We start from the raw sequence: 21,050 nt of genomic DNA on the forward strand, positions 1-21,050 counted from the left end.
AGCAAATTGCCAAGTAGCTCATGTCCACCAATAGAGTCAATGGAGCACTAACGTGCAGATGAGCCAGCTGCGCCAATATTGCTCTACTTTATGAATCACCTCTTCACTCACTGAAATCCAGGGTATCTCTTGATTACCAGCTGTCAGAGGTACCTGCGCAAAATTGCAGTCTGAATGGCAGCCAGAAAACTTCTACAAAGTTGGAAGACATTATTGAAACTGAAAAATAAAATTAAATGTCAAAAAGTTCTTAATATTTTTGTATCTGAGCTAGTGAGCAGATCACTAAAAACTTCTTCCTGTAAAAAATCTTCATCCTATGACTAGTAATGATTGGAAATGGTTATGAAGAGAAGAGATGGTTACGAAGAGAAATAATGCCGAAGTGCAAAGCACTGAGAAGAATCTATTTGAGAGAAACTAACAAAGCTGATCAACAGTTTGAAGTTTTAATCTAGGATTCTCTTACTGACATCTGACAGGAAAGATCAACATACTTATGTGTGAGTTGTTACAAGCATGTAGGGTAAAACAAATGAGTTCAGATAATTTCAGCCTGGAAATCTCAGAGGTTAGATTCTACATTGCTTTGTTTCTGCTCTTGTGTTGACCACTAAGTTGGGTTACAATTTTTTTAATCATATCACTTTTTAATTTATGCTTTTTTAATGGTTGACACACCAGCTTTCTAAACAAGTATCTGGGACAGACTTTTCTTGCAGTGCCAGTAATATTTCTGTTGTGGAACCTCAAGTTTTTATTTCTTAAGTGCCATCTGAAGTAAAAGGAAGCTTGTATGAAAATAACAGTATTTATTAATCATTTTGTAGCATATATGTTCGTAAAAAATTTACTGGTCTAGAAATCAGTATGCAGAATCCACTTCTACATCTACATCTACATCTACATACATACTCCGCAATCCACCATACGGTGCGTGGCGGAGGGTATCTCATACCACAACTAGCATCTTCTCTCCCTGTTTCACTCTCAAACAGAACGAGGGAAAAATGACTGCCCATATGCCTCTATATGAGTCCCAATCTCTCTTATCTTATCTTTGTGGTCTTTCCGTGAAATATAAGTTGGCGACAGTAAAATTGTACTGCAGTCAGCCTCAAATGCCGGTTCTCTAAATTTCCTCAGTAGCGATTCACGAAAAGAGCGTCTCCTTTCCTCCAGAGACTCCCACTCAAGTTCCTGAAGCATTTCCGTAACACTCACATGATGATCAAACCTACCAGTAATAAATCTAGCAGCCCGCCTCTGAATTGCTTCTATGTCCTCCCTCAATCCGACCTGATAGGGATCCCAAATGCTCGAGCAGTACTCAAGAATAGGTCGTATTAGTGTTTTATAAGTGGTCTCCTTTACATATGAACCACATTTTCCCAAAATTCTACCAATGAACCAAAGACAACTATCCGCCTCCCCCACAACTGCCATTACATGCTTCTCCCACTTCATATCGCTCTGCAATGTTACGCCCAAATATTTAATTGACGTGACTGTGTCAAGAGCTACACTACTAATGGAGTATCCAAACATTACGGGATTATTTTTCCTATTCATCTGCATTAATTTACATTTATATATATTTAGAGTTAGCTGCCATTCTTTACACCAATCACTAATCCTGTCCAAGTCATCTTGTATCCTCCTAACAGTCACTCAACTACAACACCTTCCCATACACCACAGCATCATCAGCAAACAGCCGCACATTGCTACCCACCCTAACCAAAAGATCATTTATGTAGATAGAAAACAACAGCGGACCTACCACACTTCCCTGGGGCACTCCAGATGATACCCTCACGTCCGATGAACACTCACCATCGAGGACAACTTCCTGGGTTCTATTGTTTAAGAACTCTTCATGCCACTCATATTTGGGAACCACTCCCATATGCTCATACCTTAGTTAGGAAACTGCAGTGGAGCACCGAGTCAAACACTTTCCGGAAGTCAAGGAATATGGCATACGTCTGATACCCTTCATCCATGGTTCGCTACATATCGTGAAAAAAGGTCGAGTTGCGTTTCGCAGGAGCGATGCTTTCTAAAGCCGTGCTGATGCATGGACAGCAAATTCTATGTCTCAAGGAAATTCATTATATACGAACTGAGAATATGTTCGAGAATCCTGCAACAAACCGATGTTAAGAATACTGGTCTGTAATTTTGAGGATCCGTCCTTCTACCCTTCTTATATACAGGCGTCACCTGTGCTTTTTTCCAGTCGCTTGGGACCTTACATTGGGCAAGAGATTTGCGGCAATTGCAAGATAAGTAAGAAGCCGATGCAGTAGAGTACTCTCTGTAAAACCGAATTGGAATCCCATCAGGACCTGGCGATTTATTTATCTTCAACCCATTCAGCTGCTTCACAACCCCAGAGATGTCTGTCACTATGCCCTCCATACGGGAATCTGCATAAGATTCATACGGCGGTATGTTTGTACGATCCTCCTGCGTGAAAGATTTATCAAATGCTAAATTTAAAATGTCAGCTTTCGTTTAGCTGCGTTATGTTGTCAGGCCAGACTCATCAGTGAGTGACTAGATGGAAGCCTTCGATCCGCTTACCGATTTTACGTAAGACCAGAATTTCCTTGGGTTTTCAGCAAGATCTTTTGCTAAGGCATGAAGGTGATAGTGCTTGTATGCTTCGTGCATCACTATTCTTACAGCAGCACGAATCTCTACTAACTTTTGCCTGTTCTCATTCTCCCGATCTTTCTTGTACCGCGAGTGCAACTGTCTTTGCTTCCTGAACAGTCTCCAAATTGCGCTGTTAAACCACAGTGGGTCTTTTCCGTCCATAACCCACTTTTCCAGCACATACTTCTCCAATGTGTGATTTACAATGTGTTTAAAATTTGCACATAATTCTTCCACGTCCATCATACGGGAAGTAAATGAAGTCGATTCATTTACTAAGTGGGATGCTAACAACTGCTTATCTTGTCTTTCTAGTAAGAATACTCTCCTAGCCGTCTTGACCGACATTTTTAACTTTCGTAACCATAGTCATAATGACAACATCATGATCTCTAATCCCTGTCTCAATACTGACACCATTGATGAGGTCTGGTCTGTTCGTGGCTACCAGATCTAAAATATTTCCATTACGCGTTGGCTGTCAATTTAGGTGCTCAAGACAGTTTTCGGATAATGTATTCAAAAGTAATTCACATGACAGCTTGTCTGTACCATCTGTAATGAATCCATAGACATCCTAGTCTATACTAGGTAGGTTGACGTCGTCTTCGACTAATATAGCATGATCCGGGTACTTCTGTGATACAGAGTGTAGATTCCCTTTGAATGATTCTAGAACTATCATGGTGGCACCTGGTGGCCGGTAATAACACCCAACAATTACCTTTATTTCTCCTAGCCCTGTTAAACGTGTCCAGATAACTTCACAATCACACTCTACTTCGACCTCAGTAGACACAGTATTTTTTTTTTGTCACCTCCAATGAAGAGACCAACTCCTACGGTGTCTAAGCTGTCTTTCCAATACACGTTCCAACCCTCACTAAATATTTCAGAACGTCCTATCTCAGGGTTCAGCCAGGTCTCAGTCCCAAGAATAATTTGTGTGCCACATACTTCCTGGAGGGCAGTAAATTCAGGAACTTTATTCTGAACACTGAAAATTTACTGCTAATATCTTGATAGCTGAAGTGTCTTTACACTGAGCACATCCTGATTTCCCTGCCTGCATGTTGACTGGTGAGTGTTCATCAGGAAACCTCGCACTACTGCCTAGCCTAAAAAAAAAACCACGTGCACGCCACAAGTACTCTGCTACCCGAGTAGCCGCTTCCTTTGTGTAGTGGTCCCCTGACCTATCTAGGGGTGTCCTACAATTCCCCAACCAATAGCGCAAGTCTAGAAATCTGCAGGCAAGACCTTCAGAGTCGACGAAGCCTCTGGTTGAGAGCCTCCACTCGGCTCCAAGCCAAAGGACCCCGATCCACTATGGGAACGATGCTGCAAACAGAGAGCTCTGCTTGCATCCCGCGTGCGAGGCCAGTGGTCTTCACCAAATCCACCAGCCACCTGTAGAAACTGAGGATCGCCTCAGAACCCAAGTGACAGGCATCATTGGTGCCGAAGTGAGCAACTACTTGCAGACGACTGCACCCCGTATGCTCGATAGCTGCAGGCAAGGCCACCTCCACATCTTGGATGAGGTCCCCCGGCAGACTAACTGAGTGCACATTGGAATTCTTTCCAGCCCTGTACGCTATTTCCCTAAGGGGCTCCATCACTCGCCTAACTTCAGACATTCTGGGTGATGATTTTTATGAATTTTACTAAGATTTTCTTTTAAACAATGACAGTCCTTGTCAACATTTTTCATACTAGTTTCCATTTGTTTCCTAAAGAGAATACTGGTCCCTCAAAACTTACTCATTTGCTTAAGGAAAAAATTTGTATGTAGCTGAGTATCAAAGTACAAAATGTGTCAGGAAAGGGAGTAAATGATTGCATGACTGTTTTTGACATGGCAAGCACAGAAAATATCATACTTATCTTGCTATGTATGGAGAGCCGGAACTCTGCTGCAATACGTCTCTGTAAACAACACCCCAAAACTTCTTATTCTGTGTATATGAGGAGATCTCTGGCTATCAATACAGGCGAGTAGCCAACATAGACTTTCTGAGCAAGAAACGTGGGGTACCCAGATGAATATCTGCTACTTTTAATGTTTGTCCGTAACTATTATTTATGGTGGTCAGGAAGGCCACATTCATTGAGAACTGCGAGCATTTAAACTGGAATGGTAAGTTTGTTCGGATGATGGGAATTTGTGGTATTATACGGTCTCTTCCTTGTCTTTGCCAGTGATGATGGAGGCCCCACATGATATGCCTTCTCAGGTCTATGAAGCATATAACCTGGTGCTATTGCACAATCATGGTGCATCCAGCTTATGCATTAGTAAGATAGGCACACCCACCTTCAGCTTCAACTTGTGGGACAGCACCTGAAACAGCTCTAACGAGTTAAGAAACTGTACAGGGGATGAAGTAGCGTCATCTCTTGTCATCACTGTATCAATTGACATGCATGTATCACCTTATCATGTACTTGAGCAATTTTCCCACCGATTCATTGTTAGGTGCCAAGATAACTCTTTCATAAAACCACTTCCCATTGCTCAAGTTTTCATATAAGCTCAGAAAAACCTTATTAATTAGGTTATCTTACAAGCTTGCAACATTGCAAAAGCGGCTTTCAAAGTTTAGTAGGTGTTCCGCATCCATTGTGATGCGGCCCTCGCCAATCTCAAGTGGTTATTGGGCAAAGAGCCCAAACTCTTGGTCATTGTGGAGTTGGACTCTCTTATTAGTTGTCAGCTGTAAACTTTCTACATGTGCCCACCATGGTGGGAATTTGAGGGATGCTTTGATTTCATCTGCTGTACTGCCTTGCTCAGTTACTGACAGTGTCTGTTGGAAGTCATCTGTGAGCAGGACAACTACTTCACCCATTAACATTCAGTTACCACTGATACCTTGCAAGCTTCGGTCAAGCGCCTCAATCATATGCTTGTATGAAATTGAGCATTCATCCCACACAAACAGTTTGCACTGCTGCAACACAGCGGCACAGCCACTGCTCTTGCTTACATTGCTATTGGTCATTTCCTCACGCATAAGGTTGAGAGGAAGCTTGAACACTGATTGACCAGTTTTCCTCTGCTGAGCAAGGTCACATCTATCTCTGGGGATGCAACAGCTAGCACGACATTCCTGTTCTTGTATATGTGAGCCTGCAGAAAAATTCAACAGGAATGTCTTGCCAATGCTCTCAGATGTATCCAAGAAATGAAGACCCCATTCTCCATGTGGCTCAAACTTCATTGAAAATGTGCTTTAGTTCTGGTACTAGCAGGGGCTCATTCTACCCAACTTGGCCCCCAAAGGTGCTTTGTCATAACTGAGTTCCCTGAGCAACTCAGTGGACAACCCTGCTGCTCAGTGTGGGATATTTGTATCGAAATCAGTCAGTCATTTTCCCACCATCAGGAAACTTTGTCCTCAGTAAGCTTCAGCACTTCATTAATATATATGTCACTACTGACCTGTGTTGTTTCTTGGTACTGATGTGATCTGGCACAGATGGAAAAATGTGGTGAGGGTGGTGGTGGCAGTGTTACTATTCAGTAATGCAAATTGGCCTCCTTGAAGTACATGCACTCACTATTGGAAAATTGCAGTGCTAGATGTGTCACTATTGGATGCCTCTCGTGCAGTGGCAAGCCCAAGATCCATCACACTGCTTCATTGTTTCTCACATATCAACATGCTTGAAACATCTGCACTTTGTCTTATTGAAAATGTTAGCATAGCCCTGCTGTTGCACAATAAATTTCACCTGCTCATGCCTTTGTTTATGTATTTGCAAGTGTTGTACAGCTGTTTGTCTGCGTTGGACTCTGGCAACTCTGCTGATATCACTTCATCGTTTTGGTTAGGCCGCAACTTCTGTTTTAACCATAGCAGCAAGTGCTTATGGAGCAAGCCATCTTTGGAACTCAGTAGAGTACATGAAGCACTGTGCTTCACAAAAAACTTGCCCTTTCGTAAGGTGGGCCACCAGCTTTTGCTCTGTAACCTTGAAAAGTCATGCAACAATGTCATGGTAGTCTGTCAGTTTCTGCCTGATCATCAGTTCTTCCCTGACCTCGGTTCAGGTTGGGTTGCACATGAAGGTGATAAATAAATCTGGCCGACCATAGTTCCAGATAAAGGAGAACACATGGGACGATAGCCATCTGACCTAAGTAATTTTGATTTACAATGCCATATTTCGCAATTGCGTCTTGCAAGTGGACATAATTCTCTGGAGGCAGCTTAATTTGATTTAGTGCCATGAATCTTATATACTCACTCTCGACCTCAGTATACATGTCAACCAAAAATTGTGACAGATGTGTCCTGCACAACAATGGTAAGATGAAGTTGTGTTCATGACCATCAGGTGAAAGGCATAGAAATCCATGCCTGTCACTTTTTTGTTTGGCTTCAGTCACCAAGTCACCGAATTTGTTTGAGGAATACTAAAATGATATCTTTCTTGCCCTTTGGTTGGTTGGTTGGTTGTTTGGGGAAGGAGACCAGACAGCGTGGTCATCAGTCTCATGGAATTAGGGAAGGAAGTCGGCCGTACCCTTTCAGAGGAACCATCCCGGCATTTGCCTGAAGTGATTTAGGGAAATCACGGAAAACCTAAATCAGGATGGCCGGACGCGGGATTGAACCGTCGTCCTTCCGAATGCGAGTCCAGTGTCTAACCACTGCGCCACCTCGCTCGGTTTTCTTGCCCTTTCCAAAACATAATGGGATACTCTAGAGCATCATAATAGTAGTGTGTGTCTGTGGTCCTGGTGACAGAGTCATCGTGCTAGTGCAGAACGATGTCCCTTGGGGCAGTGGTGTCAGCGCTCATGACCATGGCCATGGACAGTTCATTGTAGCACGTGCTGCCCAATCAGCAGATGATCTTTATCCATCACTACCTTCCAACTATTGTCAGGTATGTTCTCCAGAGGCTTAAAGATTTCTCATGTTCTTTCTGGCGTTGATTCACAGTTTGTACTGTTTGTCCACTGTAGCAGCAGCCGCACTGACATGGTATTTTGTACACTCCAGGCATTCTAAGCCCAAGATCATCCTTCATGGGCCTCTTGAGCTGTTGTATTTTTGTTGGTGGCCTGAACAGTGTTGAGCTGTCATGTCTCTTCAGGAGCTGGCTAAACTTTCCCAACACTGTGCCATGGAAACGCAAAAATGCAAGTCTCTTGTTCTCTTTTTCAGTGGTGTTTTTCCTGCATGTCTCACCAGACACAGTTTCTGATACCTGGCAGTGATTGTAGCCATTTTCCCAGAAGACTTTTCAGCGGTGGATTAGTTCTAGTCATAGATTTTCAACATTTGAAATGACTTTGTCACAGTGGACGAGGATGTTCAGAAGACCACATTTTTGTGCTGGATGGTGGTGGCTAAGAGCATGCAATACTGATTCGTGTGTGTAGGTTTCCTGTACATACTGTGGCTGAGGTGTCCATTGGTTTTCCAGTGAATGAGGACATCAAGGAAGGGCAATGCACCATCTGTATCCACTTCCACTGTAAACCTAATGTGGTCATGAATGCTGTACAGGTGGTCTAAAAATTCTCCCAGTTTTTCAGATCCAAGGGGCCAGATGATAAAAGTGTCATCAATGTAACGATAAAAGTAACTTTGCTTATCTGGAGCCATGACCATAGCAGTGTTTAAGTTTCACTATAATAAGGTTGGCTATGGATTGAGCTAATGGACTTCTCATTGCCAGGTCGTCCAGCTGGTGGAAATATGATTATGTCAGGGTGTGCTTAAACAATCCCAAGTCGTACTATCGACTAACTGGGAGAGGAGATCAGTGCAGTCTTTAGCAGCAACGCATGTAAATAGAGAGACCACATCACTCCTGACCATCATATCACCTCACCCAAACCACAGATGTTTAATTTGGTTGATAAAATCATTAGTGTTCTTGATGCGACACACACAACGATCCAGGCTGGCCAGACATTTTCCCAGCACGGCTATGTACCAGCGACATAGCAGTAATTTACCTCTTCACAATGTCCGAAGAGAGCTCTGTCAAAAGCTTGTGAGATTTTGAGCACCTAATGTAGCTGGAAGCCCGAGAAGATTTTATTAATTCATTTCACCTTGAGACCATGCATTTGTACACAACTGCTGTATAAGGCATCATCAGTGCATACAAAATTATGCAAATGGTAGATATATGTAAATATTATTGCATAAATATTGTACATAGATACTGCTTACCCTGTACCCATAATTAAAAAGTAAAGAATCATCTTTTTTCATTTTATATAAATTCCTTTATGTTAAAAATGCCTTCTTTTTCAGCCATACCTCTACCATTATTTTGAGTTTATTTTCATGTAATGCCCTTGTGCTATGTCGTATATTATTGAAAAATATTTTGTGAGCATGTAGAAAATTATTTTTTCAGGGTATTTCAAATCTGTCAGGGAAATACCAAGGAATTTTTTTTAAAAAAAACAAGCTCCAGAAAAAGCTTGGTTTTGTCTCAGTAGATGAAATGGTTTGTTTTCTGAGATGTCATGCATTGTCTGTGGCTGGGTGTTGCCACCACTTCTTGCTGTTAAACTAGTAGCTGCTGACAAGAGGCAGGGAGATATGAGGAATGGTTTGTTTGGATCTGATTCTCAGTGATCGTTGACGGAGCAGCTGGAGATTGTGGTCACGTGTGTGTGAGTTGTGTCTGAGTGATTGTGTGAATGTATGTGTGTTCTCATTTTCTGACAAAGGCTATGGCCGAAAATTTAGTTGTGAGAGTGTGATTGTCTTTTCTTCGTGCCTGTCTGTGGCTCTGTGATCATCTTTATAGTGAATTGCTACCTGTCCTCATTAATATGGATTCTCAGAGTATTTGCGCAAGCTGTCTGTTGCATGGATTGATCACCATGGTCTCATTTCATCAACATGGTGTGTATCTGTGACACGTGAATATCTGGCCACATGAGTGGATTGCTACGATGAAGCTACAGGACATTTCTGCAGGTATCTCTTAACAGATTGGGCCTGCCGATCTGAAGCCCATCATTTCTCACTAAATGCGCAGGCCATCGGATCTAGTCCCACTGATCTGCCCACAGGCTGGGTCTTTTTGCATGTGGCATAATGCAGTGGCTTTTCGTGATTTATCCATGTACCAAGGACCAAGGTACTCCTCGGCAGGGTGATGGATTTAAGGAATTGTGACTCTCTCACCCCATGTACATTGTACAGTGCGACGTTTTATAGACATTTTATTTATTGCAGTACATCTTGGTACTTCAGAAGTAGTTTATATATGAGAAGGTATGGACAATAAGAAGAAAATTGTGGCAGTTGCTGTCAGTTTGTACGCTACATACTCATATATTTCTCCAAAGAAAAATCACACAACACCTGTGAAATAATAGACATAACACAGTGGGTAATAACTGACAATAATGAACATAGTAGAAACAATATTTTGTTGTCAGTTACCTGTAGCTTTGGTTTACACAACTCTTCCTGCCTTATACAATTCTTTCAAGAGGCCTATTTTTCTCTGACATCATTTGTAAAATGAGTGAATATATTTTAAATCTGTCTTGCGGCTCCAAGGAAATGCATATTTTTGTCACCAGGTGTGTTTTGTGTTATTGAAATAAAATAACAACAGTGTTCTCAATGAAACATATATACCATTTGGGTTGCTTTCTCCATCTAAAAGCAGTCCATTACAAAAGATGTTGATGTTAGTACTTAAGATTTTTGTTCACATGGGGGAAAAATACAGACGTCCCTTACAATTTTTTGTCAACTTATACCTTTATTTACCCTTGAAATCTCAAAATTTGTCAGGAAAAAATGCTAAAAAGTTTCTGGAAATAAGGGAAATATCAGGGAATTTCACTTGGGGGAACTTGTGGCAAACCTGTTTGGATTCCACAAGAACAAGTCTGCGGAATATCCAGTAAGTTCCTGTTTCTGGTTTCATATGGGTGCACATCTAATTTACTTTCATACATGTGGATGTTCTGTTTGGCATGCCTACGTATCTTGAGTATGTATAGACTGCATACTGTAAGTATTTTTGCTCAACAAATTACTGTCTGCAGGAAGTTTAGTTGTTGAAACCAAAACTGCATCTAATGACTTTTTCTGCTACAGGAAACCTCTTTTGCTCCGGCTTAGTTTCCATAAAGAAGTGTTGCATAATGCAAGTGCTTATTAAGAAAAGCATAGAATACCATGAGCATGAATTCTGTACTCACACAATTTTTCAGTTACCCAAGGAGGTACACTCCTGGAAATGGAAAAAAGAACATATTGACACCGGTGTGTCAGACTCACCATACTTGCTCCGGACACTGCGAGAGGGCTGTACAAGCAATGATCACATGCACGGCACAGTGGACACACCAGGAACCGCGGTGTTGGCCGTCGAATCGCGCTAGCTGCGCAGCATTTGTGCACCGCCGCCGTCAGTGTCAGCCAGTTTGCCGTGGCATACGGAGCTCCATCGCAGTCTTTAACACTGGCAGCATGCCGCGACAGCGTGGACGTGAACCGTATGTGCAGTTGACGGACTTTGAGCGAGGGAGTATAGTGGGCATGCGGGAGGCCGGGTGGACGTACCGCCGAATTGCTCAACACGTGGGGCGTGAGGTCTCCACAGTACATCAATGTTGTCACCAGTGGTCGGCAGAAGGTGCACGTGCCCGTCGACCTGGGACCGGACCGCAGCGACGCACGGATGCACGCCAAGACCGTAGGATCCTACGCAGTGCCGCAGGGGACCGCACCGCCACTTCCCAGCAAATTAGGGACACTGTTGCTCCTGGGGTATCGGCGAGGACCATTCGCAACCGTCTCCATGAAGCTGGGCTACGGTCCCACACACCGTTAGGCCGTCTTCCGCTCACGCCCCAACATTGTGCAGCCCGCCTCCAGTGGTGTCGCGACAGGCGTAAATGGAGGGACGAATGGAGACGTGTCGTCTTCAGCGATGAGAGTCGCTTCTGCCTTGGTGCCAATGATGGTCGTATGCGTGTTTGGCGCCGTGCAGGTGAGCGCCACAATCAGGACTGCATACGACCGAGGCACACAGGGCCACTGAATAGTGCACGGTACACCCAAACCGTCATCGAACCCATCGTTCTACCATTCCTAGACCGGCAAGGGAACTTGCTGTTCCAACAGGACAATGCACGTCCGCATGTATCCCGTACCACTCAATGTGCTCTAGAAGGTGTAAGTCATCTACCCTGGCCAGCAAGATCTCCGGATCTGTCCCCCATTGAGCATGTTCGGGACTGGATGAAGCGTCGTCTCTCGCGGTCTGCACGTCCAGCACGAACGCTGGTCCAACTGAGGCGCCAGGTGGAAATGGCATGGCAAGCCGTTCCACAGGACTACATCCAGCATCTCTACGATCGTCTCCATGGGAGAATAGCAGCCTGCATTGCTGCGAAAGGTGTATGTACACTGTACTAGTGCCGACATTGTGCATGCTCTGTTGCCTGTGTCTATGTGCCTGTGGTTCTGTCAGTGTGATCATGTGATGTATCTGACCCCAGGAATGTGTCAATCAAGTTTCCCCTTCCTGGGACAATGAATTCACGGTGTTCTTATTTCAATTTACAGGAGTGTATAAAACCTTTGCCAGCTTATGTATAGAGCATTTCTGTGTGAATGTTCCAGCATAATTTACTATTGAGGTACATGTCTAAAAATTTTACAGGGTTCTTGAATTCATTTGATCCATTATTAATATTTCTAATGGAAAAGAGTAAGTGTTACTTAATGCCATTCATTCTCATAAACAATAAATAAGAAAGGTTCCAACACAGATTCTTGTGGGACTCAATATTTTACCTTGGGAAGGTCAGATTTTTTTTTTAATTTACAACAATCATTTGGTTTCTGTTAGTCAAATACAATTTCAGTAGTGATAGCCTTATTTCAGTTCTTCCATATCTTTCAAGTTTCTTAATTAAAACACTGTGTCAGATGCCATGGTTAGAAGTGCTAGACTGGTACAAGTGTGCTCCCTATTCTCAAAATCATGTACAACTGATAATACAGCTTCTTGTCAGTTATTGATTGTGTGTTTTGGTAACCATATTGAGACCTCTTCAATAAATTGTAACACACAAAGAGATCATTTAATTGGTCTTGCATTAGAGTGTCAATAATATTAGATTTAATTGGTAGTATTTTTACACTGCTGCCACAATGTACGCCGTAATGTATAAAAAACAAAAAGTCTTCAGTCTTCTTTATCCTATGCTCAACCCACTGCCTAAAGACCTTAGTAAAAGGAGCATAATTCCATATTTAGGAAAAGTCTCTCTGTATGTGGCCAGAAAGCTTGGATCCAAGAACTTCCAAACTTCATTTTGTGTGGACAAACTATTGGACACTTGATGCTCAATGGTGAAGACAGCACATCAGCTATGCAAAAGAGTGGAATATACAGAATCACTGGTAATTATGAAAACCTGTATAAGAGCCAGTCTGGCATGGCAATATCCATCCACTTGAAAAAACACCATCGAAGAAGGAGAGGGAGAAGGAGACTATACTTTTCTTCCACCTAAAGAATGCCACATTTACAATGTGCAACATGAATTCTTCCATAACATCCACTTAGGTAGGAAGATGAACTGCCTTGAAATAATGGAAACTGAAGAACATATATCTGCTTTCACAAACATAGCACTGAATGATCACAGTTACCTTACTTGCCACTTCTAATTGCAGAGACTGCTAGCAATCCCATCCTGACCATAGAGTAAATTGTCCCCCTATTCATATGCCCCATTTTCCTTTATTTTAGTTACTGTGTGTACATTTACTATTAAAAGAATCATTTTGGATGATTGTAGATGTTTCACTGCCTTCTTAGTCACACTTGTAATATTTTACCTGTTTGTAATATTCGGCCTGTTGAGTTTATCTTGTTTAATCGCCCCAAAGTTTACTACATGTTGTTCAACTTATTTCCTTTCAGGACAATTGTTTTAATTTGTTGTATAGTTCATTATTTAATGTGTCACATATTTTACAGAAGCTAAATAGTTTCACACAGCAGCTAAATAGTTTCACGCATTCATCTTACTTTAGTTGTAAGTCAAACCTTAATAATTGTCATCTCTAAAAACCAACTGAGACTTTCTGTATATGCAACAGGTATAAAATCTTTGATACCACAAAAATTTTACAGTTTTGATGAAGGTGTAACTGTCGAAAACCAGGTTGTAAAATAACAAATATTGTGGTATATTACATCAGTATTGTATGGTTTTTTCATTCCTAAAGTACGTTCTATGGATTACTACTAGTTTTGGTTTCATATCATTTTAAATTTGGTTAAAACTTTTGCAGAGCTGTCACAAAATTTTGCAGCCGCTACAGAAATGCTTGTTAAATCTTTGGTTATTTTGATCATGAGCTCAAATTTTGCATGGTTTAGTTTTGCTGTTGAGGAGCATCATTGCAAAATTTCATTGAATTGGATATGGTCAGGAAGGGATCACTGGTCCACGTGGTATACAATGACCCTTGAGTTAAATCTTTCTGATAGCAATCCTTCTCCTGGGCTTGTATCTATTATTGGAGTAGAAATCAATATTTATCAGTTTGTATATTTGGTAGAGTTCTAAACTGTCTCATCACTATAAATATGAAACTGACTGTGTACAAAATGTTTTGTCAATTGTGTCTGTGGAGTGGAACAATTTCTTTTAAACTGTAAGTCTCTTATATATGTGATTAAAACATCTTCCCTTCTTGTGACATTTATATCTAGTTTCACATTTACTTAATTACAAACATGTCTTTGCATAGGCTTTCAGGGTAACAAACTGTCTGGAAAACCGAGAATTCTCAGAGAAATTAAGTGTACTGGAAGAGTTAGGGAATTTTGAAAAGCATGGAATTATGAGATACTGAACAGTATATGTTTACAAATCATGCAAGATTCTGATTTGAAACATTGTTTGTGGAGTCACATAACGAAAGGTGAAGAAGGGGGTTTGGTTATCTCTAGCTGATGTTAAGAATCTATCTTATTCCAGAATGAAATTTTCACTCTGCAGCAGAGTTTGTGCTGATTTGAAACTTCCTGACAGATTAAAACTGTGCACTAGATCGAGACTTGAATTCGGGAGCTCTGTTTTTTGCAGGCAACTGCTCTACTGACTGAGCTACGCAAGTACAACTATGACCCATCCTCACAACTTTACTTTCACCAGTACCTGATCTTGTGCCTTCCAAACTTCACAAAAGTTCTGTGAAACTTGCAAGACTAGCACTGCTGGAAGAAAGGATATTGTGGAGACATAGCTTAGCTACAACCTGAGGGATGTTTTTGCAGAATGAAATTCTCCCTCTGCAGTGGAGTGTGGGCTTATATGAAACTTCGTGGCAGATTAAAACTGTGACGGCAGGGCATGAGTTGTACTAGGGTAGCTCAGTTGTTAGACCACTTGCATGCGAAAGGCTTAGGTCCCAAGTTCAAGTCTCAGTCCGACACACAGTTTTAATTTGCCAAGAAATTTCATATAAGGCAGACTCTGCTGCAGAGTGAAGATTTCATTTGAAAACTATCTCCAGGCTTTGGTAAAGCCATGTTTCTGCAGTAACCTTTCTTCCAGGAGTGCAAGTTTCGCAGGAGAGCTTCTGTGAAGTTTGGAAGGTAGGAGATGGGGTCCTGGCAGAAGTAAAGCTGTGAGGGTGGGTCATGAATCGTGCTTGGGTATCTCAGTCAGTAGAGCATGTGCCCAAGTTCAAGTCTCAGTCCATCACACAGCTTTAATATGCAATGAAGTTTTGTCTTTCTTATTGCCCATTGGTTCTCAGTCTCCAGGTCTGTTTCCCACATCAGGCTTTTTAGAAGTACAGAGTATAATGTGCGCATGAGAATTTTTCACGTAGCTGCGAATTTGTCACTCACCTCAAACCAAAGGCGAATTTTTAACTTTATAAAAAAAAGTAGATAAATATGGCCCTTATCAGAACATGCTTGTTTGTATATCAGAACTGAATATTCACAGTTAAGTTCTTTTTTTACTAATTTCAATACAGAGTAGCAATTTACCAACTCCCTTGCAGTGTCTTGTTTTCAGTCAATGATGGCCATAGTGTGAACAGTATCCCATCCAATGATGACATAGTGTGAAATATTATGTGTTGTTGTTGTCAAAGTCTGCTGATCTAACATTCCAAAGACAACAGTTGTGAGTGTGATCCTTTCAAGGATTCACAATGAGACAACATGGCAGAGAATATTGTTGGATGAAAGTAATGCAGAACAGTTTACAGAATTGTTAATAAAACTGTAAATCCTAGTTGAACTTGCACTAATAAGTGACTCAGGAGCTCAAAAACTTTAATTTGTGGCCATTAAAACTAGTAAAGTAAAACATGCTCTTATGTAAGACAAATATTAGTTTGGGAATATTTTGAAAATTCGGCTGTTAAGGACCTTGAAATTCCAAGAAAATCTTTTTATTGAACAAATTTTCCAACCAAGGATTTACACATTGGTTTTACTTTTTTAGTTCTTTAAGCCATATTCATGACCATAACTACATGTGATAGACTCATTGTGTTATTTTAAACTTTTTTGCATCTAAACTTCAGGTGCTGGAGTACACTATTGATAGAGATGACAATGTTATTTATTTATATAAATTGAAAGAAGGAAGCACAGAATCAAGTTTTACACTACGAGTTGCACTTTCTCTTGGAGTGAAAGAAACTACTGTAAAAAGGGCACAGAAGGTTTGTGAATATGTAATCAGGTATTCAGCTTAATATTTGTTTCCTTAGATTAAAAGAAATGAACAATTCCAGTTTGGTTTTTGTTCCACCTTCTTCTGTGTTTTGTATAAATATTACACTATGCAAATGAGTTGCGTATTTTATTTTGAGTGTGATACCTTTTATTACACCATCCGATATTTGCTATTAGCTTCTCAGACACACAGTAGAATGAATTTCGTTAAGTGCGCTTAATGAAATGAATGGATTGATTTGTATGAAATCAGTGAAGGTGCAATGACATGAAATCAGTGCATACCCTTCAGAATAGATCCCATATCCTCCTTTAATCTAACCTGGAAGGTGTCCGAAACACTTGAAAAACTTTCAAGATTATTGGTATTTCCCCCAGAATCTGAAACCTGGCATTCTGAGAAATTTGTAAAATTTTGGCAATGACATGGATCTTTTTTTTCTACTGCCATTTTATCTCCTTTTTTATGTAGTCCTTGACAATAATTCAGTCAATGATGTCAAGAAAATACTACAATGAAAAGATTCATTACATCAGAAACTGATCCTGTTACAAAGCTGGTTTAAACAACATTTGGTGATTTTACTGCCAATTTCATTGTAACGACTGTAACATTTAAGTAACCTGGCAATGTTGATACTTCTTGAAGATGATAATTGTAATTAAATTATGTCAATCTTGTTCTGAACACCTTTTCTTGCAAACAGTAACTTACTCGCCATAGAATTCTTCAATTATAAATAATTTACTACTCACAGAAAAAAATTAAAAGTCTGAACCATTTGTAGGCTGTCTTTGTCTTATAGGTAATGCTTAGCAAAATTTCCTCATGTGCTTGATTTGATTTTCCTCTCTGATTTTTGTTTTTGCAAGGTTTTACTTCTCCAGACATCACTTACCTCAGTATCTATAAGACAGTCAACAGTGTTCGACTGTATAACACATTATCACAATGCCTTGACTTCCCATTCTTGAGAGATTACACAGACTGACACTTGAGAAGCTGAAGTTAGCAAACCAAGAATTCTCCCTGCTGCTTGCTTGGGGATTCTGTTGCTCCTCAGACAGCAGTTGGTCCTAACCACTGCTTGTTGTATCTGTAAAGGAGTTCAGTTGGTACCCATGTGATGATCAGAGACAATGTATACACTTGGACAGTCCCAGATCATCCAGCACATTGAGGACTGTCCACAGCAGTCAGGTACACTAAAGTCACAACAGTATTACCACTGCATTCCATGAGATTGAATGCTGCTTGTTGATGTTTCAGGCATATGATGTGGTAAAGAAAGTATATAGGCAGAGCAGAGATGAATGAACAATCATTCTAGTGACAATACAAGCTGTAAGTGGTAAAATGTATTGGCATAATCAACTTTGAAAAAGGGCAGATTGCTATGTCCCAAATGACAAAGCTATAAAGCTGTTTGCATGCTACTGTCATGAGCATCTGTGGAAAATGTCTGTAGGATGGTGAAATCATGAGTAGGTGAGAGGGTGTTATGCATCCATGCCTCTCAATGCAGAACTAAGAGGTCAGAGCCTAGACCATTTGGTAAATGAGGATTGATTGGAATCTGTGGTATATGTGATGACTGAGTACAACGCTGGTGCAGGTGGAAGTGTTTCAGAAAACACAAGTTAGTATACATTGTTCAACATAGGGCTCCACAACAAACATATTCCCCTGTTGGCCAAACAACATTTTCATTTACAATTGCTGTCGACACTGTAGGTCAGTGGAAATGTGTTGCTGGTTGGATGACTCATGTTTTTTTCTTATAACATGTTGATGATTGTGTTCATATACACCATCACACAGGCTAATTGCTGCTCGAAGCACGCACCATGTTACGGACACAAGCTCATGGGCAGCAATGTTATACCATGGGAGACATTCACATGAGCTTCCATAGGACCTGTGGTAGTTCTCAAAGGCACCATGACAGCTGCAGTCTGCATGAACAGTATTGTGAACCACCTGCACTCCTTCATGGTTGATGTCTTTCCCAGTGGCAGTGGGATCTTCCAGCAGGATAACTGTTCATGTCACACAGCCAGAATCAAGCTGTAGAGGTTTGAGGAGCATGATAGCAAACTCAGGTTGATGTCTAGGCCACCAAGTTCACATTATTCGAACCAGACGAAACACGTCTAGGATGCTGTTAGGTGTCAGCTCTGCCCTAACCAACCACTGGCCCATAGTTTATTGGAATTGCTTGAGAGTTGTGTGTAAGCATCCCATGTCACATACCTTGGAAACTTAACAAAGTACTTGTTGAATCCATGCCATGTAGAATCAGTGCTGAATTACATTCCAAGGGTAGACAAACACACTGTCAAGCAGATGGTCATAATGTTGTGTCTCATCACTTTATTTTCAGTGATCCTTCCATCAATCATTCCACATAATATTTCAAATTCATAGTTTTCACACCATCCTGAGTATTTGATTGGCAATTTCAACTCTATAATGTAGCACAGAACTATTATTGACGCAAAGACGAGATAACACATGATATGAGATTGTGCTAGAGTTCACTTACAGTATTCTTAGCATGCCACACAACAAGGCAGAACATCTTGAACACCCTCAGTAGACTTTTATAATACTTATATTGACATGGCTTGGTTATTAATCCTTACCCCACTATTACATTTGCAGTGCCTTTTGTAACATGTGAGCTAAGGTGATTCTCAGGCATAACCAACTTCTCTGTTCCATTTAATAAATTTTTAATGGTTTTGTGAATTCAGTGATACGTTACTGTGCGTGGTGGCAGTTCACGTGGGCTTTACTGATCTCAAGTTCAGAGATGCAGCATTCTTTATCTCAGTCATCATCACATGCATCTCTAAATCACAGCAGATGAATCGTCACCAGACATAGTCTTGCAGTGCAATAGTCTGTTGTAACCTCTCACATTTTCTCAGTTAAAAACAATCATCTTCACAAGCAAGTTGGTCATAATTTCACAGAGGAAATTAATCTGCATATGCTGCTGTGAAAAAAAATTCATCACACGATTGAAGATCAACAGTTCATGCTTTACACAGACTATAAACCACCATCACATGCTTTCTGGCAGAAACTGGAGAAAGCATTGCCACCCAGCTATGATATTTGGACCATATCATGTAGTTTGTATCAGATGTATTAGTACTGTGCAGTGTATTGAGACTACTGTGAAATAATAAGATTTCAAAGATGTTGCATAGACAGGAGGAGAAGGAGGAGGAAGAATTAAAGTTGCTCCTTGCTTGTTCACTCATGTTGCAACTTTATGCATCAGCCTACCAAACAGAACTGCACAGCCATACTGCCAAGTCTCAACACTAACTGCCCACTCATTTGTTACATCTGATTTCTGACTTTAGGCTGTCATCTCACTTCATAGTGTCTCTCATCCAGAAGTTCAATCATTAATATCTTTTGAGAAGAGAGCATCTGTTTGGCCTAAAGATAGAGACTGTAAATTATGTTCAGCAGAATAAAATCAGTTGCCTTATCATCCCCACCTGCATCGTGCCATTCCAGCAGTTTGAGCAAATCCACATAGGCATTGTCAGACTACTTACACTTTTAAGAAGGCTGCACATACTGCCTAATAGTAGTCAACCATTCTTCACATTGGCCAGAAGGTATTCCAATATAAGATGGTATAGGTCAGATCAACAGCCAAATCATTAAATCGTGGATAGATCACATGATTTAGTGTCCCACTGCACGTAATTACAGATCAAGACTCTCTGAAACAAGAACACACAAAATCATACTACTGTATATTCAGAAATTCTTCTAGAGTAGAAGGAGTTGTCAAGCAGTTATGGTTTCAGTTTGTGTTTGAAGTTATTTTTATTATCAATTAAATTCTGATATAACTGGATAGGTGAGAGAAAGGTTTTTATGTCCGACTACCTCACACACTATAGCTGAGTGATGGTTAGTGTAAATCATTTCTGTTTCTAGTGTCATATTTATGAATGTAACTAATAATTTCAAACTCTAGTTGATCGCCGACAGTAAACTATATGAGGGAGTAAACAGGCTATGAGGCTATTGTCAGTATCCCTAACTGTTTGAAGAGCTGTCTATTTGATGCTGTAGAGTGAACACCACATATTATTACACCCTTCTGTGCAACAACTATGAGTTACCCCATAATATGATGTCTCAAGACATTTGTGGATGAAAAAGGAAAAGTAAGTTAAAATCTGATATTATCCCCTATGCAAAACTTGCAGAGCTAAGATGGTTAAGATGACCTGTAGCATGTGATTTGCAGTTTATATTCTTAATAATGCAAGGGACATTCAATAATTAACTCACCAGCAGGCGGGCTGGCATATAAAGTACATCAAGCGCAAAATAATTTTTAATTTTTGGAAGTTTAGATTGATTGTTGGACCTGGGAAAACAGCTGTTCCTTCACTGCTGCTTCAGCCATGTTGCTGATACGGTTGTGTCCATTGCTGAACACTTGTTCTACATCAGTGGGAAGTTAAAAAGTGAGTGCATCATGTTTGGCATGCAAAATACACTGCACCCTTACTCATGTGAGCAAAATTTCTCCTCTTTGTTTTCTCCCTTCTCTAATATAGTTGTTGTTTTGTGTCTGGTTTTGTGTGCAAGTGGTCTACAAAGTACAAAA

The 21,050-nt window shown here is 40.7% G+C and overlaps 1 protein-coding gene across 1 annotated transcript in view; it reads left to right on the forward strand.

Annotated features, from left to right (window-relative positions):
• The window catches only part of LOC126273290 (mutS protein homolog 5-like), a 260,615-nt gene that overhangs the window by 155,925 nt on the left and 83,640 nt on the right, over positions 1-21,050 (forward strand). The window contains exon 17 of the mRNA XM_049976835.1: positions 16,245-16,385. Within this exon, the coding sequence (XP_049832792.1) occupies positions 16,245-16,385 (141 nt within the window). The remainder of the gene's footprint in view (positions 1-16,244; positions 16,386-21,050) is intronic.

This window comes from Schistocerca gregaria, chromosome 5, assembly GCF_023897955.1.
Source record: "Schistocerca gregaria isolate iqSchGreg1 chromosome 5, iqSchGreg1.2, whole genome shotgun sequence".
Taxonomy (NCBI): domain Eukaryota; kingdom Metazoa; phylum Arthropoda; class Insecta; order Orthoptera; family Acrididae; genus Schistocerca; species Schistocerca gregaria.